A 26457-nucleotide genomic window follows, 5' to 3' on the forward strand; every position below is an offset into this window, starting at 1 on the left:
TCTTTCGTGTTACAGCTGTGTGGACTTCATTTTATTAAAGTTTACCCTACACAGAGTACCCGGGCACCAAATACTCCATGAAAGACGTGTAGCCTACTATCAGTACGAGATATTAATTTTTTGTTGTGTTCGTGCTGCATTGTTAAGATAGTGTATGTTGTCAAGTTAATACCCATAAATTCACAGGTAATATGACGGGAGAAAATAGTCAAAGAACATCTAGAAATCAATTATGGTGACGATTAAACTAGAAAATTCTCTCTGCCGGCACTCTAGCCAGAAACAAACAAACAATGCTACATGCAGTAGACTGATAAATAGTGAATAAATAGCTTACTTGGCGTTGTGTAATCACTGTAACTTCCCTTTTAACGTGACCCGGTAGCACAAGGTGTCACACAGAGAAAACTAACAAATCGAAAACGCATCTCCCAAATCCTTGTCCAAACACAACCAATTCTTGAAAACTTGTAATGAAAATTGTACTTCGACGAATTGATAACATAAGATGAAATTCTCAGCAATACACAAACATCAGGAATGACCGAATGAGAAGTGAAATTTGTTTAGGACTGAGAAATGGTTTCTAAAACAAAATAATATGTCTTAGAACACCTATAACTAAATAATACCAAATTCAGTTACTAGCTATTTTAGATGTCTGAGTCATCTAAAATATAAACAGCAATACGCAAATCACAATAACACCAACACAAAGAAACTTGGCTTGGCAGCAAAACAGCAGCAAAGTATGGTGCAATATCCATTAATGGCGGCAAACTCGACTCGATAGCGCCTACATGCGGCATTAATATTATTGCCAAACAATTATACTCGGATCTTGTGGTTCGTGACGTAACATTCACAAGTTGAGATAATGCTAACTTGACTCATATGCTCGTTGCTTGACTGAATTATTTAGCAATATTTATTTATAACTAAGAATTGCGAAAGGCTGCTCAAAAGACAGAAATCAAATTCAGAAATCTTTCTGAACCTGATGGATGCAGACGTTTTGCTGAATCCAGACGCCACACTCACGGTAAACTGAATCACATCGTCAACTAGCGAAAGAAGAAAACTATATTACATAATACCAGCGACGTTAAAGGCGGGTATTGACTTCGCCACTCTCTTTGCTAATCTAATGAAAGACAAATATAAATCAACAAGAAACTTTAATGCAAAAACCCTCATGAGTTTACCCTAATTTCGGAGTTTTACCCCCATTTTATATTAAAAATGAAAACAAAGTTAATTTTCCCCAAAATTCAAACAAAGACTTTCGTGGGAATTAAATCACACCACTTTTAGGAACATAACAAGTTTCGTCAGGCCATTATCAAATTGAAATTTTATTTTATCACGATATTTAAACACTGATATGTAAGTTCCCATCCGTGCGATGTTCATAATTACCCGTATTGAGATAATCGGAGTCTGTTTAGAACGTGAATCACGAGCTCCTGTTTACAGTATTTAATTAGATTTATGATCAACGTATAAATACTACTCGATATCTTTCAATGTTAAGCTATTCTGGATAAATTTTCTAAGATTTGTATTCTGTGTATTGTGGAAATCTGAGAATAAAATCAAACAGAGTTTTCTAACGAATTTTCATTCACGTTGGCGTTGACGACTGCCGGTGTTCATCGTCAGGTTGACAAACTTTGGACAAAACTGTTGTCAGTCAAGGCTGGGGCATATTTCGCAAATCAATCCAGTCAACAATCTAACAATCAACAATCTAAGTGTAGTGTTAACTAATCACTATAGGGCCATTTAAAATCCTTTATCGGTCTTCCGCTCGTCTGAACCTCGACGTAATATATTGCAAAACCATCATTCCAAAGCTCGCGGATTTTATTGAAGGTCTGTAAGTCTATGTAAGCTACAAATGCCATAATAAATAGCTCCATACTACATTGAATGGCTATTTAATATAGCGGTTAATTAATATCCATAACAAGATCAGCCTGCACGTTTTCTTACCATTTACATGCATAGTCTGTCTCATTCTTGAACTCGAAATTCCTTCAGATAAAAGGGATTAAAAATGTGGAACGATATACCAAGCTACTTGAAAACAATTATTCTCGCAATGTACATCTTAGAATGAGATTTTTGTGAGTAACGCGCAAATATTATCTGAAACTATTAGGCAACATTGTCAGTTGTAATTTCTGCTTATATTTGCTCCTCTTAATTTCCAACCCATGTTCACACGTGTATTTTCTTGAATGATATTTTACTTTCTATGCATCTGAAACTTTGTTTTCATGCATTAAATAATATATATATATATATTATATGGTCTGCATGTGTACGGTAAAAGCTGACTGGCTATCGTATCGTTGTCGCGATCCTGTGCTGATCAAATGCCATTATCTCTATATTATTAAAAAATGTAATGTACCAGTTTAAATCTATTTGATTCACTGTACCTACGTTTACGTATTATTGCACATCGACAAACACTCTTCATTATAACCTCGTGGGGGGCTAGGTCATCACCAAAACTCACCAAACTATTTTCCACGGCAGAAGCACATTTGCCTCGAGTAATGCAGTTGAATATCTCGCTCTTGGAGATGATAGTTTGAAAATTCGATCAAACCCCTCTTACAGACAACAACAGTAGTTACATGTTCTTGGCTGTCGCTGCTTAATAGCCAACTTTGGTTTCCCGTTCCAGGTAAAACTGTACTGGTTTTCTTTATTTCTCAAAATTTGTATATATATATGACTGATTTTTTACTGGTGGGAAAAAAATAACTTGACTTGGAAACGCAGACCAAAACGAAGAAAGTTTTTACAGTACCGGTAATAACTACCACAACACAACATTATACCAGAAAAATAGTAAAACTTGCAGTGAGGCACAACTAGGGGAATTAAGAGCTCCGAGCGGGACTAACAATTAGGTTTTTTTTTTTTCATTTAAAAAAAAAGAAATTTTTGTTTTTGTTTTTTTTTCTGTATTTTTTATTGAAATACCCCTCTATCACCGCGAAACTACGGTAAAATGGTGCGTTTTAGCAGCTGCACACACTGTCGGAACAAAAATTTTTTAAATGTAAAAAAAAAAATTTTGTTAGAAGAAGAAGAAAAGAATTACTAACATGATGATCAACAACAACAAAATAATAAAACGATCCATTTCTTGTCCATTACCATTATAGGCTTAATAAAGATAAATGAAATATATTATGTTTTTGTAATCAAACACTTTTTTTTTCGAATCAATCCCAGGAATACCTCGTTTTAAATCTTACTAAAGAGGTCCCGAACACGTGTATTACGCTTATCAGTGTTTTGTACATATTAGGTGTGCATTCAGCAAATCAATAATGCAAGAAATATAAAACGGCCCAGTTTCCTAATAGCAACGAACACATACGTTTGAATGTTTTCTTTTTAATTGATTATTGTGCTGTATGTTTGTATATGATCATTCAGTATATCTGATGTTTAAAAGATTAGTCCGTCGCCTACAGACCAAAAATCTTACAAAATTTCCCAAATTTAATGTGATGATTATAAATCATCTTCAAGTTAACTGGATACGCAAAGTAAAAATAACAATACGTAATTGAAATTTGGAGAATATAAAGTCAACAAAAGACCGCAGTGTAGTCGTAGCGCAATCAGATAAATAGTTTGATATATTGGAAGATTTTCCAATATTGGCTAAGCACTGTGAATACGTATTGGACTAATACTAATTTTATGAACGGGTTCACTTTTGTTACTTAACTTGCTAACAACAGGCTACCCCATGTCAGAAAATCCATGCATCGACAGTCCTGTAGTTTAAAGTTCTCATTTCGTTCGATGATATTTATGACGTCATTGTTAATGGTATACCTGTCAACTTTGACCTTGCTTGCTCACGCGCTCTCTTGCTTGTACTGCATGCTGCTAAGTGCTGTGCTCTATGATGTCTATGTTATATCCATAATATACTCAAGCATCCTAAACAGTTGTGTGTTTACCCACAAACAAGCAGTCATCATCATCGATGTGCTGTTTTCTTGCATCCGACGTGTCACTCGCCGTTTTCTCGCTCGCGTGCAGTCATTTAGAGCAGGGCTACTCAACTGGCGGACCGCGGTCCGAACCCGGACCTTTCGACCATAAAATTTGGACCGCGTTTGCTTGTTTATTTTAGCAGCATAAGCATCGTTTTAGACCATAAAATTTGGACCGCGTTTGTTTGTTTATTTTAGCAGCATAAGCATCGTTTTATAGTTTTAAATGATTTTGATACAATTTAAATACACAGCTATACAGTTTGTCGTACTGGTACCGATGTGCGATATTTGTGTCCATATTTGCGAGCCATTCATTGCTCTTGTATTTAATTTAATATTGAACTTGAAGTTTCGTTTATTTGGTGAAATAAATTTTCTGTAATGTCCGGACCCCAGTAATTTTGAAGTTTCGTAAACGGACCTTTGGTGAAAATAGTTGAGTAGCCCTGATTTAGAGTATTGAGTTTCCTGGCGCCCCTCTAAGCTCAGTAAAGTGTTTGGGATTGCATTTTATGTTATGGTAATGTAGTTCAATATAATTCAGTTGCCTCGTTCATAGCGTCCCTTTTACTGTATTTCCAATTATTCGATAGAAAATTATAATACTTGCATGCCTACAGCTTGTATTATATTCTGTAATATTTATTTGGCGCGAGTTATTTCATTTGTATTTTAGCCAAGCGTTCTGAATATTTTTCATATTATAATATAACATGGTCATTTTTAACGTCTAGATAGACTCTAGAAGACTATAACTGTAAAGGCGTTTTGACTGCGAATTGGGCGGCGCTATATGTCAGATTGGGCAATTTAGGGGTGCTGACAACAAATAGGACAGTTACGAAAATTGTACTGCTATTTGTTATTCATATTTACTCCAGTGTTATGTTTGGGTTTGACCTAGTTTGTGAGCTATATCGTTGTTGGGAATTTCTCACTTAACGTAATATATAACGAATTTATGGCTATTGTTTTGTAATAATATTAGTATATATTGTGGGTTACGTTTATTGACGTTCAATTCATCGTAGCCCATCATATACTGCTCAGCGTGTTTCGTTGTTCGAAGCGAAAATGTAGGCAATAGTGTAGAAGTTACCTCCAATATGAATTCATTCCTTCCCCAAATTCTTATTTGCGACCGATTTGTTTGCTGTGTAACAAAATGTATTCTAAATAATTGATGTAACCGTTCAGACTTTCTCCGCATTTAATCTAAATTCATACTAATGAGGCAGGCAAAAATGTTACATTGGAACAATTTGGTACGGCAAAAAAACGTTGGTACTGTGCTCTCAAACTTATCGCTGAAAAGCGATCATGGTTTACTTGCAGTAATTGTGTTTTTGTTGATAGCAAGAAAAGGCAAGCCGCATACGATTGGCGAAAAATTAATCATATATATCATCTGCGAAGAAAGTTCTGAATACTGTTTTGCATGTAAGCTTCTTCTGTAGTTGTCAAGTATATTCAATTTAGCAATAATACAAAACAGAAATACACTGCTGATATAGCGACCAGGAAGTGAGTCACTACTACTCGAATATGTTCGTTTTGTGCACGATGGAGATAGCAATGGTGCAACTGATGGCGCCCCATCTATGATTGTCCGATACCGTTGGTTCATTGCACACCTTAAAGAAGCAAACTCAAATATGCTGGCGGTGCACTGTGTAATCCATTAGAAACATGTGGTGGCCAAAAATACTAGCGGTCATCTTCTTTTTTGACTATAGCCATCAAGGCGGTAAACAAAATAAAATCCCGCGAGCTTAGCACTGGGTTATTTAAACTCTTGTGCAACGAGAAAGATGGAGCATTTTAGCACTTCAAAGTCCACACCGAAGTAAGATGGCTTTCTATGGGGGAACTGCCATACAAGATTTACTCGATTTTTGGTACTATTGTTGAATTTATACAAAATCCGAGTCTGGCGAAAGATGTTATAGTCGTTATCAATAATATCACCGTCGGCACCGTCTGCGTGGCATGAGCGAAACTGAACTCTCAGTTCCCGCACCGTCTGCGTGGCATGAGCGAAACTGAACTTTCAGTTCCCGTAAATACCACCTAATTGATTTAGATAAGATTTACATCCTTCTCTCAAACCCATAGGAGGTATATTTAAATAATGCGTTTGCTACTGAAATCAAGCCAGACATATGTATACGGGTTCACCTAATTTGAGAACCTCAGTGGAACATATCTAGATAGCAAGTTCTGAAATATTTTCTATACAGTTAATATATAATATCTGTGTATTAAATATTATGGCAAACAACTCAGCAAAAGAGGTGTTGTCAGGGATTGATTATGCTGTTTTCATCGGAATGCTCGCAATATCTGCATTAATTGGAGTATTCTACGCATATCGAGACAGAAAATCTAAGGACGGAACCAGGGGGTACCTGATGGCGAACAGGTATGACTGCTATTATTTATTGCTTGAAACTTATTAAATGATGTTATGAATATGGAAGATATGATTGAAATCAATCGTGGGATTACATCCAGATTATTGAGAGTCCCCACAAGTTTTGCAAATAAGATAAATAGAATTTCAAATTTGCCAGCATGAGGAATTTCAAATTTTTTATTGAATATTTTGCTACTGAATATGGAAAAGAATATTATTTTTCTTATTCAAGTTCTATTACGAGTTCGGTACTAGCCAAGTGACTGTCGTGGTATTTGTACCTAAAATTATGGCCTACCCTGGTACACATGCGACGTTCCGGTGTCCACCTTGGTGCACATTCTGGAGTACCGAATACAAAGCAAATAGCATTGACTGTTGAACCACCTGGGGCTTTCCGTGTAACATAACCATTGCTTCACTTTAGATCGATGGGTGTTTTTCCAGTGGCGTTATCAATCGGAGTCAGCTTTCAATCGGCTGTAACTGTTCTTGGAATCCCAGCCGATGTTTATCAATTTGGTATGATGTATATTTGGTAAGTTTGTATATCTTTTGTGTATAGAATTTTAAGAATTAGACTACGATCAAAAATTCAACTCAGCTTGATTCGGTATTGAACAGTTTTAATATATATAATACCGCTTGAATTGATCCAGACTTGTTTTGTATAAAATGATATTTGGCATGTGTTGTGGATGTATTCTATAAGTCTTTTGCAGGAGAGTATTTTCGAATCAGAATATATTGTAGTCAGTTCTAAATAATATTAGCGTCATTGTTTACAGGTTGGTATTGAGTTTGGTTCTGGTGACGATAATAGTGTCAACTGCATTCATTCCTACGTTGTATAATCTTGGAATTTCAAGTACATATGAGGTAATTGTAATATTTTATTAAGAGTGCTAAGTATGGTATGTATGAATTCCTATCTCGCAACTAATGGAAACAGCGAGAAATTTCTGTCAGTGTATACCAGCCGACGCAACAATTTTAATGTTAGTATTCGCTCAGACACTCCGAATCATGGCTTTTTGTACTATTTCTCAGATTTTAGTTATGTTTCTAAAATATATGTGTTAATTAAGTAACTAAATGGTTATTTTTGTCATCGAAAGAGTTTCAGTTCAATCGCGGTAATCAGAAAACGGTTACGGAAAAAATGGGATATACTAGGATAAAAATGGCTGTCATTTCTTTTTTAGCTGTGATTGTTCAAAAATTTTGAAACGAAACAAGCTATGATTCGTTAAAATAAGCATAACAAATTTGCACTGGTGAAACATAGGAAAAATTTTCACGAAGTCGTCACAGATTGGGTCGTGTTTTTTATCTATTTTGTTTGAATTACCTTTCCATTCACAGTACTTGGAGAAAAGATACAGTAAAAGCATGCGACTCATCACAACAGGCACGTTCATAGTGCAATATTTTTTATTTATCGGAGTGAACATATACGGACCATCGTTAGCGCTTAGGGGAGGTAATATTTCTTTATCATGGAAATATTTTAATTAGCATAACTCGCTGATATGTATTAATATTATTATTATTGTGAATGGCCACATAAAACACTAAGTGTATTTAATATTTTCATGATTGTGGCCAGTAAAAAAAAACAGGTCATTGAAATCGACTAACAAAAACTTCTTTGATTTGTGACGTTAACTTTAACGAGGGTATCAACTATGCTTGTATATTTCAGTTACTGGATTGAGTTCCATATCGGCTATGTTGTCAACTGGATTGATCTGCACACTGTACACTACACTGGTATATGCACTCTATTTTCTTGAAGTAGGGTTCTCCATCGTTTCTTTCCGCAGATTAATTATAGAAAATCTCCAACCCAGTAATAATATTTACAGCATATTCGTGTGCCTCTTCAAGTTTCACTCAGATTTCCTAAAATATTGTGAAATAAACTGAAAATATTCAATTTTTAAATAAATTATTGCTAAAATCTTGGTATTTGCGTTTGCATTTTGACTTTGAAAATATACTTTATTTATAAAAATAGCAGACTGTACTAATATGCAGTATTTTCAAAGGGTGGATTGAAAGGAGTAATATGGACAGATGTATTGCAAGGTGCTTTTATGATGGTTGGAATGCTGACGTTTATTATTCGAGGTTGCTTTGTCATGGGTGGAATTACCGAGGTCTGGAACATTGCTGAAGCTGGAGGACGAACTGATATATTGAAGTAATAAAGTTTAGAATACACAGGCTTGTCCATGGGACATATTTTTCTGTCCTATTCCCATCCCATAGCAATTATGCCTGTCCCATCCCATTCCATGGGATTCCCATTGGAATAAAATTCAATAAAACTTGTTAAATTCAGGTTTAGCGTCTACTACAGGACTACATGTACGAATAGACATGCAAAACAACAAAATTCACGGACTTTGTTAACTTCATATTCATAAATATTATAAATGTGTCCGTCATCCCCTTCACGAAGTATATTGTTAATGCTGAATATATTTTGCTCTTTATAGCTAAGAAGAGAGATATGCTCAAATATATGAATAAGAAGTCCATAACGAAATGTTTAACCACCATTTCTCCGAAAAACATACGGTTTTCGTGTCCCATGGGAAATATAAATTTGTGCTGTCCCATGGTCCCATCCCATGGGACGCTTCCCATGGACAAGCCTGAGAAAACAAGTAAGACTCTCAATTCGAAAATTTGCTTGGATTGTTTTTCAAATGCACAAGCATCAAATTGGAGATGGTTTTCAGCAAATTTCAAAATGTTGCTTCTTCGGCATAGATGCTGAAACATTACCTAAATGTTCGCAAGATTAAAATAAAACTAAATCACAAATAATTACTTGAGATGGGTGTTTGGACAGTTTGATGCTTTTTGAATTCGTTTAAAATTTTGCTCGAATTTCTATGTCAAGTTTTTTTTTTAAATCTATAGATTCGACCTAGACCCAAGAAAACGATACACTGTTTGGACAGTCGCTGTTGGATCGTTTATTATTTGGATCGGGATTTTGGGAACAAATCAAGCTCAAGTTCAAAGATATCTAAGTGTGAAATCTGAAAACAAAGCAAAGAAGTGAGTAATTATCACAGATATAAAATATGGGCGTTAAATCCTTACCGTTTCAAAATAAACGGAGTATTTTTTCTGGTTAACTAATAGTGTCATAAAACTGAATATAAATTAGTAAAATTGTGGTATTACCATCATTCAGTCTTCAATGATGTATTTCACATCTTCTACACAAGCGAGACCTTATCCAAGCATACACTGTCATTTAGACTTTAGAGAACAACTGATTTTGGAATAAAATCGGAATCTTCTCAGCAGTACAACAAATACCTAACCACATTCAGTACATACAGACTGAAGTTGTTGTCCATTTTCAAATTCTACTTATTCATGAGCGAAATACAAGAGCGTGAAAGAGGTTTTGATATTGAACAATGTAATCATTTTTTTTGAAGATTAAATATTTTTGAAGATTTTATACCGATTATTACTATATATCCTACTATGTTTACAGGTCCTTGTACCTGGGAGTCACAGTGGTTTCGATGTTCGCTACCCTAGCAGTTCTATGCGGACTTGTGTGTTATGCATATTATCATCAATGTGATCCAATATTAACAAGTTGCATCGATAAAAGGGATCAGGTAAACAAGTGATATATTCAAATAAAGTAGACATAAACAAAGAAATGTTCAGTTTTACAAATACCATCGGGAAACAAAACTGAACGTAGGCTACAGTTCAGGGGCTCCTTAAGTTTCCATGCAAATCCGAAAGTCCATATTAACATAATTATGTATGTTGATTGAATATATTCAAATACCTATTAGGTTTGTCAGTTTGTCACTATTGTTGAACTTGCTACAATGGTCTGGCTTTGATATATATATATATATTTATAGTTTATACAGTTTAAAAAATAAAGGACAAATAAACTATTTGACTGGGGTTCCTCTATCATCTGGAATGTTTTATTGGGATCCCGTTTACCCTACAAGGTTGAAACCACTGGAGTGGAGAAGTGGTTCATTTTAATGTTTCCGGTCTAGGTATCAGTATATGCAATGGTCTATCATTAAAGGTTGCTAATATTATCAGTACTTCATTCTATGGGTCCATTTTTTCAAATTAGTTTTTATGCCCATTATCGTGATATTTTACATACGGTGTAGTCAGAAGCAAACATACTCGACAAAATCTGATCTAATAAGTTTTATTACCATAGTTCTGTAGACTTTTGAATCTTTATCTATCGCGTTGACTTTTAATAATTCTTCATATCCCTCTGTATTTTGCCTGTATACCGGAAGAAAACAAAGGCTAGTTGTACAAAAACTTCAATTCATTAATTTCCTAAATTTTTAAGAATATTTTTAGTTGATGCCGTACGCCGTAATGGATTTGTTTCGAGATATGCCTGGTGTTCCTGGATTATTTCTTGCCTGCGTATTTTCAGCTAGTTTAAGGTTTGTTACTACGTTCATGTACATAAGAGGAGTACAAAAATGTTCATTTTTTATCGTATTCCAACCGGAGTGCAAATATAGAAGCAACATAGCCTTGTTAAAATTAATTTTACTCCCAATATATATAACAATATGTAACTGCTTTTTAGTACTGTATCTTCTGGATTGAACGCTATGGTAACCGTCACTATAGAAGATTTTGTTAAACCCCATACAAGATGGAGTGAAAGAAGATATACATGGTTTTCGAAAGGTACGTTATTTGGGAAAAAGAATAAAAAATGAAACAAAGATATTGTTTGCAGTTATTTAAAGTTCAAAGTGTTTATGGCAATGAAGATGCTACTGATTATTTTAAACAATGTCACTATGTCGTTTCAAATATACAAACTTGTTATCAACAATGAAAATCTTTTTAATATTACATTTATTTTAGGATTGGGTGTTGCTTATGGCTGCATTACACTCGGAATATCATTTCTCGCATCTGTTCTTGGAGACATCGCGTCGATTGGTATTGCAAGCCTCAGTGCCTTCCTCGGTCCGAGTGTTGGAATATTTATTCTTGGACTGTGGTTTCCGTTCGTCAATAGCACGGTAATCAAACTAATGTTTAAATTGACATTTTAGAAAAACAATGTATATAGGTCCACTTCTACCAATTGAAATGAGGTTTGGTTGGTATTCAATCAATTCCAGTTATTCAATCAATTTCCCAATTATCAACAATGTTATGTGTTTATTGAAAATGTCTATGCCAACAACAAATGCAACAACCCGCACCATTTCCCTGCGACATAACGATTTTTTTTTTCAGGGCGCAATATGTGGTTTCACAAGTGGAATAGTCGCAACAGTGACTTTATTTTTTGGCGGTCGAAATTTGAAAAAACCGAACTCACTCGTCGGAATGCTTGATGTTGGATTGTCAAATTGCCCGAATGATTGCGGGTACATGACTTTTAACAACCAATCCTACGTTCATGGGATAGCACAGACTACAGAGGCCTCCTATTTTTATCGAGATACATCAACAACAAGCGAACCAGAAATCGAATTCACAGCGATGGAAAACTTTTTTGCCATCTCTTATTTTTACACAGCATCAGTGGGGCTGGCTGTTTGCTTGGTTATCGGAATTATCACAAGCTTATTGTCATGTAAGTTCCATTTTCTTACGTTAATATGCGCTATTTCTGATAATAAGATTGCCAATAGAGCTCATTTATTGCAAATAAAAAACTCCCGACTTCTCAGAAATTGTGTCATAGAATAGCAAAATTATATTTTCGATCTTGCAATGCATGCAAATTTTTTTCTAATCGATAATCTAGGACAGTGTTTCCCAACCTATGGGTCGCCTGAAAATTTTCTAGATTCGCTTGTTTTCTCAACATAAACTTGAAAGTTGCTGTTTTTATTTTCTAGTTTATTTTATGTTTGTTTTAAAGTGTTTACTCAATAGTAACTGTATATGTTGGAAGTATCACAGCGTAAAAACTTGGCAGCTGCTGTGTTGCTGTGTTAAGTAAAGCCAAGCCACGATTTCAAAAACTTCATTATGGCAAATAACCTTGAGTAAATCTTTGGGAAAATAAATTTCATATAAAAATGATTGTTTGATATCGGTCAGTTAATTTTGTGACATTATAGAAGATAATCATTACACATCGCCTAGTATTCGAGCATATCTTTGAGATTTTACAAAATTAATTTTTTTTTAAATTTGTGTTGCTTGAAAAAAAGATCGGGAACCCCCGAACCACCGACCTAGGGAATATATGGCTCTGGCTTCTAGATCTCTATTGAATTATATCGATTTTCGCTAAAACCTTGATGAATGTAATAGATATATTATAAAAAAAATGGGTACTCCTGAAGTATGCGCACCAAGATGTCGCACAACCTGAAACCTAACCTGGTACACAACCTGAATTCAGGTTGTGCGCCATCTTGGTGCGCATACTTCAGGAGGTCCAAAAATGTATAGTTAACAAACGCGGTGATCAGTCACTAAACAGCGCAACTCCGCAACATTATCCCGTTGGAAGTTACACTGATTGCAATCTCGGCAATATCGCTTTATATTTTAGGTGGTTGGAGTCAGAGACACACGGTCGATATTTATTTGCTACGTCCTCCTTTCGAAGCTGGTTTATTTTCCTGGATTCCTGACAAAATTCGATCTTATTTACGCTGTGGAATATATTGGGAAGATCGCAAAAAGCAACCAAGAGGTATTTATAGCGTTGGAGGTGAAGAATCGAAAGATGAGATCCATGCCGACAAAGTATAGAAATACTAATCAATAATAAATAAATTTATGTCGTTGTCCCTGCGAAGACGTCCCTACTACCCACGTATAGGAAGCAAGCCTATTTTATGAGAATTGTCTCATTGCACTTCAATCACACGGACCCTTTTAACGTGATGAAGACTAGTTTCAGAGGAAAGGTGCGAGTGATTCAACGGACACATCTCACAGTATTGCAAACTGGTTGCAGAATATTCATCATCACACAAACGCGAAGCTACTTCGATTCTGGACAAGAAGCGGATCTATAAATCGTTTTGCAAAATACTTGCTGTTGTTGAAAAAGTTGCTTTTTTTGCAACTAATGCCCAACCGATTTCATATTTTTATTATGTTACTTACTCATTTTTTATTTTTTTTTATTTTAAATCTGGGAAATTGTATGGGACGCGATATATTACCGAAACTTTTGTTGTTTTATTTCAATTAACTGGTGACGCTTTTATTCGGTATGCTTGTGCACTGGGTCTCACCATACCTATATCACCGATCCGCGTGTCTATGCTCTCGTTATATTATATATATACTCATCATAAATACTCGTATTCATGTTTTCTGTCCCACTACAATACAAGTTACAATATTTGGGCATAGTCGATACTTATGTTTTGATATTGGGAATTTGATGGAGTGATATATATATATATATATATATATATATATTTGTTTATATACTTACAACATAGGCTGATTGTGCATTCGAAAATGCGTTAAGTCATATCGTATTACAGCGCTTTTACAACAGAACTTAACTTATTACAGGTTACCAACACAACAAACTCAATATTAGTTGTATTTCTCTGCATAGTCATCAAAGTTTGGAAAGCTGTTATATTAGGCCTAGGCAGAAAGCAAACAAAACTAGAGTTAGAAGAGCAAGTAAACATACCATCGTAAATGCAAAAGGCTAATGCAAATCATGCGGAAGCACGTGCATCCGTAGTTACCAAGTTGCCAATGCGAGAACTTTGCCTTTCCCCCGCCTACAAAAAAAAAAAATTGAAAAATTCGAACTAGGAACTTCATATTTTCTTCAGGTGAACTAATTCATAAAGACAAACACCAATATTCTTTTAGTTCTACAACACTTTCTCGAATCGTTCAAAACGGACAACTACTTTTAATTAAGAGCGATTTTACTAACATTGAAGGTATATCACGCCAAATGATGTATCATGAATGATGGAAAGATTCAATTTCCAGTCGACCAGATTTGAATCTAAAACTACTCCATCTAATGAAAACAAAGCTAGCTCACATATCAGGATTCGAAGGAGAATGGCGCATTTTGTGAGTGAAAGTTAAACGCCCGTCTAATTTTTATGATTCATTAAATGAAAAATGAAAGTGAATACGAGAAAAGCACACCGAAAAATGACAAAACCCGTTCAACTTGTCTATCAGAAAAATAACAATTCAATTTAATACGTAGGATATTGTCAAGATTTATTTTTCATGCAGGATTGAATTCATTTCGGTGGTTTGAGAGCTATTTTCTGCTTACAGCTGCTCACGGTCAGTATTTAGCTTTTCTCAACGTAAATTTGAATAATGGGGGACAATTGAGAGTAAGTTATAAATACGAATTATGAGCTTTTATGTATTGCACGCCTCAATATCTCCTAACGTATAAAGCTGGTTTATAGTTATCAATAACAAACGAGTTGTTTGCAGCTGTTGAATATTTTTAGCCTTTTCGTCCTTTTTAGACTGGGGCACTCTCTCGTATATCAGCCTCGCAATCTAAGACTAACTAGCTGTTCAGTTATCGGCTCACTTTTCTTGCAAAGGCTATCTTCTTGATCGTTATTTTTTCTCACTTTGTTTTTATTTCCTATAAATTTATTGAACCTTCTTGAATCCTTCTTGGTTGGGTGATTTTAAAAGACACGCCCCGGGACGATAATACCACGCTTCGGCATTTCTGAAAAACTACACGGTGAGCGAAGAAGCAATGATGTTTATAAGCATCTTAATATTATATCAAAAAAATGATTAAAAACAATAAACAAATCAGGTGAGCTATGTAAGAATCAATAGTGAACTGAGTTTAGATATCCGAATAGTATATAGCCTAATTGATGAGAATAACTAATGCCATTGCAGAATTGATAGAATACATGAATAATATGCTGGTTTTCTGAAAATTTTTACCAGCGAATTTTCTATGAATGCGGTACGTGTTGTAGTATATATGATATTACGACCGAGGCCGCAAATAGTTGAGTCAGGTTACATACAACAACTCCTTCAGGCCACTTCAACTCACTTGGATAGAACAGGCAGTGTGATTTAGCGACATTTCTGTAACGTTACTTCGTATTGTGTTGAAATAGTCAAAATTAACATCTTAATTCAACTTAGAAAACGTATTTAGTACCTAAAGTAGACGAGTTAAGATATCTATAGTTCTACTATTGGAATCAATTTCTTGCGATCGGTGTGTAGAATGCACCTTAATATGTTACAAACAAGATCATTTCTGTGAATGTTCGGCAGAACTGCACTGTGATGAGGTTCGTTATGATTTGAAACCAGAACTACAATTTGAATTTATTTTATTTGAATCAAAAAATTGTATAACCTAATCAAATAAAATCCGCTGTGTAAATTTCGTTTTAAAGGTTGAATACGTTGAAATTATACTTAACCATTACTAACCAAGCCCAACACAGCTTATAACACGTAATTTTGTCTCACAATAACGCTAAAAAACGCCCATTACCTCGCTACACTCCATTTGTTTACAAACAGAACATTGTTTACACCATTTAGTGGATGCAACAGAAATTTTAGGAATATTCAGTCTGATAAAATAGTGACTTTATTATCGCAAAATATGGGGTATCGAAATGCCGTAATGAGGCGATTAACTTAAAATTATGTCGGTCGTATAATGTAAGGCTTTTATTGAACGTTAAACGTTGAGACAAATGTCAGAATCAGGCCAATGGAAGTTTTTCTAGTGGACTTATATACTTTATGTACACTTTTATTTATGTTAAAACAGAATAGTGTTAGAATGGCTGTACCACAGCGAGATCTTATATTTGGAGCGGGTGATTATGCAGTGTTTGCTGTCATGTTAGCAGTATCTTTGGCAATCGGGATATACTATGGAATAAGAGACCGCGGTGCAAAGAATGGTGTTCAAACATATCTCATGGGCGGAAGGTATGTAATTTCCTATTTTTTATGAAAAGGGTATATATAACCAAAATAATTCAATAAATTGTTACGCGAATGACAGAAACTGTTTTTCACTTTTTATCGTTCAGACAGATGCATTTTGCTGCTGTTGGAATGTCCATAAGTTTTTCGTTTATTTCTGCTGTAACCATTCTCGGTATACCTTCAGAAATCTACATTTTTGGTTCAATGTACGTTTGGTAAGTACAATTCTAAGTTTTCCGCAATAAATTGAAGAAAACTATACTTTTAAAAATGTTCTACACACATTGATGCCAAGCGTATTGTCCTCGACTGGATTTACTGCGCACTGTTGTCTTTTCAATGTTGCCATTTTATAGATAGACGATTTACCCAAAGCGAAGTCGCGTGAACTCACCTGAAATCGGAGCAGAATAATAATCAGAAGCTACGACTGATCACTAAAACTTTGATAGCTACTACTATATAAATTATAGATAGATTCGTGGTAGTACCTTATGTGGCCATTTGTAACGCAGTAACCAAAACGAAATATTCGTTTCTATCTCTTGCATTTCTTATACGCCATTCGTTATGTGAACGTTTGTAACCTTGCTTAGGGAAATGATGATAATAATATTATTTAAACCCCGTCCCACGGTCTCAGCTACAATTTTTTCGGCTTACGATTTACAGAAGTTTAATGATGCGTATTGTATTTTTAGGTTGTTGGCTTGTTTACCAATAATTCTACTTATCACAACAGAAATTTACATTCCGTTATATTTTCGGCTGAATATTACGAGCACATATGAGGTAGGAAATAATATATTTATATTCTTGAATGAACATCGTACATGCAACAAAGAACTGCAATTAACGACGTTTTTGAATAGATATTGAATTATCAGCTTGGATTATTTTTTTCATGTACAAACATTATTAAATATATTTTTGTTAAAACAATACATTTTTGACAGTATTTACAGCTACGTTTCAACTATGCAGTCCGTATTCTTGGAACATTGGCATACATTGCACAAACGGTATTATATATCGGTGTCATGATTTACGCGCCGTCACTGGCATTTTCACAAGGTATATTTTTAGCTTAATTTTCTATATAGCGAATACTCTTAACTTAGCCACCAACACCCACAACTATCTGGCCTCAATTTCTCAAAGCAGGCGGATAAAATTTCAACCGGGATAAACGTGATGGAAGTAACGCACGACTAAGCAGGAATAAATAAATAGATATTTAACGACAAGAACAGGCGACGTTCTAATACTGGTCAGCCAGGGAATAAATGAAACGGGTGAATAAGCTTCGTTAAAAACTCGGTATAGTTTTTAGCCTCAGCCTGTCACTGCTAACAATGGTTTCTATAATTGAACGAGCCGTGCACTAAAAAGGTGATATGAAAGCACACTACAGTTTGAAAAAATTGTTTGATTTAAAAATACCGTTTTATTGGATATATTTTCCGATGATTTACGAAATCCAGTTTTAATTAATCAACGCTATTCCTATTCAGATTGTAGTTGAAATACCTTAAAATATCGAGTTTTCATAACAATGTATGTACAATAAATATAGTTATATGAAACAGTTATAGTCATTACTCCTTAGTAATAAAATTCTTTTGATTGTTTGATTAGGTTTATTCAGACACACGCAGTGATTCCAAATATACTTCTGAGGAATTGATGCTAAAATTTCGCTGAATGAAATTTTTACAATGCTTTGGCGTACAATGTTTCGTAATACACCAGCATATCAACACTTGTCAGCCCAGTTCAAAATTAAAGATTTTGTTTGCATAAAACATTGTTATACCTATACTATTGTGCATTTCGAACTATTCATTTACCACTGTTACTCACGTGTCTAGTTTAAACTTGAGGTTAAAACTTTAAAAAGTAAGTGAGTTGTTGTTAGAAGCTTTATTATAGAAAATTAATTGTTTATTATTAGTTACCATTCGTTCTAGTCCAAGAATAATTGAAAGAAACTGATATATTTAATAAGAGTACGGTTGACGTACATCATCTTTTTAAAGTACATGTCCTTTATTTCTAGCAACAAAACTTTTCTCCGTGTTTCGATTATAATACCTAGATTTTATTTCAACAATATCCCTGTATATCGCAAGAAGTCGATACTCATCATATAGGCATTGTTTCAGAAGCATGCTCTGTTCTCATATAGTTTAAATATATATATCTTCGATTTGCAAAAGAGTGGAACAAATTGTTCCAAACTGAATTGCGTTATACCGAATTTGGAATTTCATCCTTTATTTCGATATAGAGTAGACTCTTTAAGGTTAACGTCCCGGCGTTGAAATTTTATACTGGACTAATTTTTATGTCAGATTTTAATCCTAATATTGATGGATGGCATTCACCTCGTTTGTGGTCGATGAAAACACGGCATCGTGGTTTTCGGTAACAGGTTACTGCTATTATCTTGAAAATTGGCTGGGTTTGTCTTCATCCATGAGCAATTCACAGATATAACAACCGAAGTGCCTTTAGGGGGTTCTGTATGACAATATGAATCAATATATAACTCTATTTTGCAGAATGAAATTATATCTAAATTTGTTGATTTAATATGATTTTATAATGATGTCAAGATGAAGAAGACCACGATAAACACAATGCTGTAAACTGCAGTAAATTTGCTTTTCCATTTTAATTTGAGTATAGGTAACAATTTTAAAACGTATTTTTGTGTAAATACTTCAATTTGGTATTTATTTTTTTTTTACAGTGTCAGGGTTCAACCTATGGGCTGCTATTTTTACAACTGGGATTGTCTGCACGATTTACACCACATTGGTGAGTAACAAATAAATAATTAGGACACAAACATCCTGACATTACACACGGCAGGGATGTACAACAGGCGACCCGCGGGCCACAACCGTTCGCCAAGACATTTAGTGTGCTGTTAACACTCCGATTTCCCCACCAAGCAAAAAATTCTAATCAGACAGTTTATGTTTAAAATGCGCACACATAAAAATACATAGTGTTTAATGCTCCTGTCGCTTCGTTTAATCTTTCGCCTTTCTGCCCGTTCTGCCCGGTGCCTTTATTACTCAAAGGCTAAGAGATTGGCGCATTCTCTCCTCTTGGCCTTTTCCGCGGCGCTCTGGTTGTCGCTAATGTATTTTTTTCTGTTAAGGGTTGCTTCATCTTAGGTTAAAGCTGATGTTAACAAAAAATGCAAGAACTCGAAATTTCAAGTGTCTCACAAAAATATTAATTAAATAAATAAAATTTCTCATTGTGTACATGGAAAAACTGAATTTTTTGTGTGGTCCAGCTTGGTTTATATGACCCCCCGACAAAAATGTTGCACATCCCTGACATACCGTGAATGAAGTGATGGATGCACTTACAGCATTATCTCCAATTTTGCTATCTTAATTTGACCATTCAGTCATTAAGTTCTCGACTGTTTCCACACACAGGGTGGATTGAAAGCCGTAATTTGGACTGATGTGTTTCAAGGAGCCGTGGTGACAGTCATTCTTATTGTTGTTATGTTCATGAGTGCGGATAGCGTCGGAGGATGGAATGAAGTTTGGCTTGCAAACTCAAGATCAAATCGATTCGATTTTTTGAAGTAAGTTATATCATGGTTCTGTTTATTTTGAATCACGAGTTTCAATGCAGGTAAAAATGAATTATGCGATGCATTATCAAACTGAATTATTTCTATTAATATATTTTGAACACAAAATGTACATATCAACCCATATCATTTCGGTAAATATTTTTTTTGCAGAGAAAAGCATTTTTTGTATACCTACGCGAAGTTTGGTATAGAACTAAACGTAGGGTGATAGAGATGAATTAAATAAAATACACTTTGACAACTTTAAAGGGAAGGGGGAGTTGAATTTATTGTTTCTCGATATCTAGCATTCGAAACAAAAAAAGCATCATAATATGCTTTACGAAAAAATAAAAAATTTGAAATTAAAAACAGGTATTTTCATTATTGAAACGCTTAGTGGTGATTGTCCCAAATAAATACTTTTGGAACGCTGTATAAATTTCCATGCGGTTCGCGACGCTACCTGACATGCCCAAATGAACAGTCGGAATTGCAAATATTTCAAACACCAAAATCTCGTGCCATCTCGTCTCGTGCCAGCTGAGTCGTCGTTTTATATTTTTTTATTTAGCACTCCGAACTTGCTTAAAACATATGAAATAATTCAATTTCAAATCTCATCATATAGTTCTTAGAAAATTATATCACTGTAACAATGTACGATAGCCATTGTGACTGATTGTACAGTTTAGCAATCTAGAGCCATGCAGTTAGATAAATTTTGGAACTAGCTGTAACAATGAATGTGGCGGTAAATACTTTTCTTACTTCTTTCTCTGATTTTCGTATTGATGAAGCTTCCCCGAATTACTTTGGATTTAACAAAATCAGGCCTTCCGAAAACCTCTCTCTATCTGCATTTGAAACTGAAAATATGTCTGTGTTCGCTTTTACATCACATAATAGTATTCAATTTGATGCATATTATTTGTTCAGTTTTGATTTCGATCCACGAGTTCGTCACTCATTTTGGAGCATCATAGTTGGTTTGACAATGCTTTGGACTAGTATATTTGCAACGACGCAATCACAAGTACAACGCTACTTAGCGTGTTCAACAGAACGAAATGCGAAATTGTGAGTAGGAATTAGTATATTTTTACTGGATTGATGGTAAAATCTGTCAATCGATTACTTACTTGTTATTTACCGAAATTTTTAATCGATGGTAGGATCGAAATGTGTTCATGAGTTCATGAGTGTGTTTTGCAGGCTCACAGCTGTATAAAACAGGCTTTAAACCTTGCGACCCCTTCCATTGTATTGAAATATTCTGCGACCCCGTTGACGTTTAAAATGCTAAACAGTTAGAAATATGTATTTTTGAATTTTCATTGACACAGTTAATCCTTAACCTCTAAAACTAAAAGCAAATACACATTTATTCAGATTAACATCACTGAAATATTCGGGATCGTTATGCAAGCACGCAGCTTCTCTGATCCTATGTATTCTCTCGTAATCATGATATTTATGTTTTGCACTAGTTTTATTAATTGTGTTACAATAGATATAGTACTTTGTGTAAAATTGATGTACTCTATGCGACCGCTAAAATTCCTTGCGCGCCCCTGCTGGATCGCGACCCCCAGTTTGGAAAGCCCCGGTCTAAAAGCAATTTGAGTCACACAAATACAGATTTAGATCCTAATATTATATTTCAAAGTCGTGTAAAATATGCATAAACTTAAATTTTGTCAATACGGATTCAAGTCCACATTAACAGCAATTCTCAAACAAAGTTTACGACAACTCCGACATCTTTGTGTACGACCAAACCATTAAACTCATTAGGCAACGGATCAAAAAATAAATTATCTTGCAAATAATTTTCGATTATAATAAATAAGATTCTTTTCTATTGTATTTATGTTCAATTTTCAGTTCCATGGTCTTCGGTCTGATTATTGCAGTTGTCGTACTCTTATTATGCACGGGACTTGGATGGGTGATGTATGCATACTTCGAAGGATGTGACCCCCTTATTTCTGGCCAAGTTTCTGCTCCTGACCAGGTAAATTCTACAAATAGCCTGTTTTGGACCGTCAAATGTAACTATGCTATATTTTTATCAGCGAGCTACCTCTTCGACGTTGGGTGTAGATATGTTTTTATTTGGTCCCAATCGTCGCTTGTATGGCCTTATTTCGTATTTTGTTTCCTGTTGGATATATCACGAATTTTCCGTGCGTAACCCAAATTGAATTTTTACCTCCTGATTGTATTATTGAAAGTTTATTGAACAAAATATGTTCTTCCATTCTTAGTTACTTCCATTCATGATAATGAAACTATTCCAACAATATCCCGGATTAACAGGGGCATTCATGGCTGGAGTATATGCAGGATGCATGAGGTATGTCTGTCGTTCATGCATAACCAAATCAGCAAAATTCAACATTTGCTTCGAGCATCGAAAATAAATAGTTTGTTAATAATTTTATCATTACTATGCCTTTTATGCTTGGGGCGATATTGAGATAAATAACCCGCATATTTTACAAAATATTACATTTGTAGTTTTGTATGAGAACATATTATTAGAACACTCTTATGGCAGTTATCATATAGCCTATACCGTATAAATTTACATTAATAAATTCTGAGGTAGAATAAAAATTTGGAATGCGACTTTTTCCATTGAATGTGATGAAAAGATGAAAAAATAAAAATAAAAGACACAATTGTGATATAATTCCTCTTAAAAATACAGTGTGTCGAATATTAACCGCATTTTTAATTTATGTATTTCGCCTAAATTCTTTGTGATAAAAAGGCCAAACTGTGTGTAAAAGATCATATTAATATTTCCTGACTCTCGCTTTTATCATTCAGTACGGTGTCATCCGGAATAAATGCAATGGCTTGTGTCACTTCTGAAGATTTCATTCGTCCGTTTGTCAAATGGACTGATTCTACTATGACGATAGTGGCCAAACGTGAGATTTAATTAATATAGTTTGATTATTACGATAGAAACGCCAATGAATGGAAATTCACATGGAACTCAATGCACTTTCATACACACAGCAATAGTTATTTACACGAGTTTTGAATTAAATATTTTGTACTGAATGGTGGCGCAAATTTGGATAGTGTCTCGTTGATGCTTCACTGGAGATATTAAGTTATGAAAAATAGTTTCCGCAGACAATTAGATCATTCTTGTTTAGGCCACTGTAGTTCCGTTACCACTGTTATCTCAAATGGTTTCATCTTGACAGTCATCGCTACACTCTAGGAGACTAAGTCTAGAATCTAGATATATGGGTAGCAGTAGACGCCAAGTCGGCCATACTGAAACTGATTTTTGTAGAATTGATGAATAATGCCGCCTCTATTTCCAATTAGAATCTTTCACTATTGGAAACTACAAAATCAATTCATTTTTTATGAAAATTTTATACTCAACATATCTATTTTAGTTCTTGTTTTTGCTTATGGGATCATCTGTATTGGATTTGCATGTCTCTCTACGGTGCTTGGTAATATCTTGCAAACAACACTCAGTTTACTCGGTGTTATCGGTGGACCCACACTGGGGCTTTACACACTAGGAGCTATATTTCCGATGGCAAATTCTTGGGTATGTTTAATATTTTTCCAGACTTTTATTTTAATAGGTATGTAAGACATTGATAAATGCAGTAGTAATTGACAGTGGATTCGACAAAGTTATGTGTTTAAATTAATATGGTGAATTTGGTCGAATGCCAATGACTCATGCAAAATTTAAGTTTCTTCTTACTAACGAAATTTAGGTCTCCACAAATCGAGATGACCACTATCATCTTAATTTACTAGAGGTTTTTAGATACATTTTTATTCACTAATCAAGTAAATCAAAGTTAAGAAAAGTTGCGGCGGATCTCACTACATCGGTCCAATCACCAAAGTTTAACTATTGCATGTGTTTTTAGAGTTCATTTGCTGCATTTTTCGTTGGTCTTGCTTTAAACACGTGGATTTATGCCGGGAGTAGAGACTACCCTCTTTCACCACAACTGACTGTTCAGTTTTGGAGGCCGAAAGTAAGAACCATAGCCCAATGTCCAGTACCGGATGTTGTTACCACTGAATTGATGAATTCAACTGTTGTAACGTATACGACTCCACTTACCACCGCTGACGTCAGTGTATTCAACATTACCACAACTCCTGCGCTGCTGCCGGTGGCACCAACAGAGCGTCCACCCGTAGCGGATATGTACGCGGTATCCTATGCCTACTACACATCTATAGGAATGTGTGCAACTCTGATTTTTGGTCTTGTTGTAAGTCTGTTGACATGTGAGTACTAAGTAATTATGCTATTGTCATTTGCAATTGGTCTTCATTCTCTATGCTCATAGCTTTATTATGGAACTGCCGTGGTCTTGTTTTCGAACGCGATAAGGTTACGCAAGTTTATATTTAAATCTGATATACTATACTGATATATGTGTATTGTTTGAATGTAATCAAATACATATTAAGTTCAGTCACTGCTTGATAACCAACTTTGTTTGCCCGCGATTTCCTTCCCCAGTGCAATGTGTTTTCAAAATTATTCGTCTGACTATTGCATGTTAACTTTACTACACTTTAAAAAAATCATTTAGTCCTGCCGGTATTAGGTTGGGTTTTACATATACAGTATTATTAGTTCATATTATTCGGGCAATAAAGTGAAAATTTAACAATTACAGAGGGGTTCCTCGAGCCATTGCGGTTCCGCTGCATCAAAATGGTTGAAAACCACTGGACACTAATTGCAAAGAGTCAGTAAAAATGTCCCACAAATGAAAATTTGACTTCTCTGAATTTTTCAGGTGGACATCGTAGAGCAAAAGACATCGATCCAAACCTGGTCGTACCCTTGTTCGATCATTGGCTCATCAAGCCTGCTTTGCCGAAATCTTTCCGGAGATTAATGTGGTGTGGCATTGATCGTGAAAATTGGGATGAAGATTCGGTAAGAGGAGAAATGTTTGTGGAGCATATGTATTTCAATTACTAAATGTATTGCCCCATCAGCAGATTTTCATATACGGGAAACGATATTTTGGTATACAATGGCGACAGTTACTCGTGAATAAAATTTGTTAGTGTTAATAGCTGAATTGGGTGGAGAAAAGTCTCCAAATAGCAATATGCTAACTTTAACACTTTCGCATATGGAAAAAGTACATGTCTGCTTATTATTATCACTATATATACATTTTTGCAAAATTTTGACACTAAGAAACTTGTATAAATACTCAACGGTTGTATTAGTAGATAAAACGAAGTCCAGGCATAACGAACGATAAATTGGTAAACCTAATTCTAACACCTGACCTGGTAACTGGACGAAGTCCGTGGTAATGTGCAATATGATAAATGTGTTTTATCGGTTTTCCACTTTCCCGGAAGAAACAATTTCTTAATAACAAAGTAACCAAGAAGAAAAACTTCTAATGTAACTATATATATTATATCATACTTTCAAGTATCGACCACCTACGCGAGAATCTCCAAAGAAAGATACAGAAAATGGCGAAGAAAATCCCGCGTTTGAAATGAAATCAAACGCTCACGAAGTTTGATGAAATATAGTAACGATCATCAAATTTGCATAATAAAAAACTAAACTAACTGAAATCAATGAGTAGTGTACACTACTGGGTGCAAAGAAACTACTCGAAGAAACTATCGAAATTCACCGATCGTCTCCAAGAAGCAAGAAAATGCCAACTCAAGCTGTCTTCGTCCAATCTAATCTGTGAAATCGGCTAAGGTTGAGAGATTTGACGGACATGAAGTTTCATAAGTTCAGAGACTGAATAAAGTGATATTCATGACCTGAGATAGACTAGAGTGCATGTTGCTAGGTACAGCAACTTAGTTGGTGTCAAACCAATTTGGAGTCATCTTTATCATAATGCATTATTATTTTAATATATCTATATAACTATTAGTGGAAAATTTTATACCCAATGATTTTATATTTGAATGATGATAAGTTTTTAAATAAATATCACTGAACAGAGTTAGTTTAGGATGCATCTACGTACGCGTCAGTTGCGTGGACCCGAAAAGATTGTACCATTTTTAGAACCGCGCTGCGGGTTGGAAACGGCGGTTTTTTAGACCTAAACCTTACTATGGTTTATGCATAGGCATCGAGCCCTCTGCTTGATATCGCTAATACGTTAAATGCACGAGACTATTGAATGTTGGTTCATCTTTGCGACATTGATGCTTATGGATAATTGTTTTTGCCAACCCTAAACAATACAGGATCACACTGTTCAGGAAACAACTAGAAGGAAGGTTAAGAAGGTCCGAAACCGAAAGGCCGTTTCACTGAAACGTAATATTCGATAAAAATTGACAGAGATAGTCACAAGATAATTTCTTACCTTTTGGATGCACAATTTTTGCCTATTATTTGTTCTGTTTTCGGA

The 26457-nt window shown here is 34.9% G+C and overlaps 2 protein-coding genes across 2 annotated transcripts; both read left to right on the forward strand.

Moving 5' to 3' along the window:
• Positions 1-6141: 6141 nt before the first annotated feature.
• Positions 6142-13833, forward strand: LOC120345933 (sodium-coupled monocarboxylate transporter 1-like). Its single transcript, XM_039415534.2, has 13 exons — positions 6142-6459; positions 6881-6991; positions 7242-7332; positions 7819-7936; positions 8159-8226; positions 8505-8659; positions 9388-9528; positions 9980-10109; positions 10843-10931; positions 11081-11184; positions 11368-11528; positions 11749-12091; positions 13025-13833. The coding sequence occupies exons 1-13, from the start codon at positions 6308-6310 to the stop codon at positions 13225-13227; spliced, it is 1866 nt and encodes a 621-aa protein (XP_039271468.2). The 5' UTR covers positions 6142-6307; the 3' UTR covers positions 13228-13833.
• A 1826-nt stretch (positions 13834-15659) lies between these two features.
• LOC120345703 (sodium-coupled monocarboxylate transporter 2-like) lies at positions 15660-26040 on the forward strand. The gene is made up of 15 exons (XM_078115541.1): positions 15660-15761; positions 16256-16419; positions 16524-16634; positions 17121-17211; positions 17376-17493; positions 19175-19242; positions 19881-20035; positions 20966-21106; positions 21914-22043; positions 22297-22385; positions 22865-22968; positions 23455-23615; positions 23950-24319; positions 24841-24983; positions 25501-26040. Exons 2-15 carry the CDS (start codon positions 16268-16270, stop codon positions 25594-25596), a joined length of 1929 nt encoding a protein of 642 aa, XP_077971667.1. The 5' UTR covers positions 15660-15761; positions 16256-16267; the 3' UTR covers positions 25597-26040.
• Positions 26041-26457: the final 417 nt, after the last annotated feature.

Source organism: Styela clava, chromosome 8 (assembly GCF_964204865.1).
Source record: "Styela clava chromosome 8, kaStyClav1.hap1.2, whole genome shotgun sequence".
NCBI classification, from domain to species: domain Eukaryota; kingdom Metazoa; phylum Chordata; class Ascidiacea; order Stolidobranchia; family Styelidae; genus Styela; species Styela clava.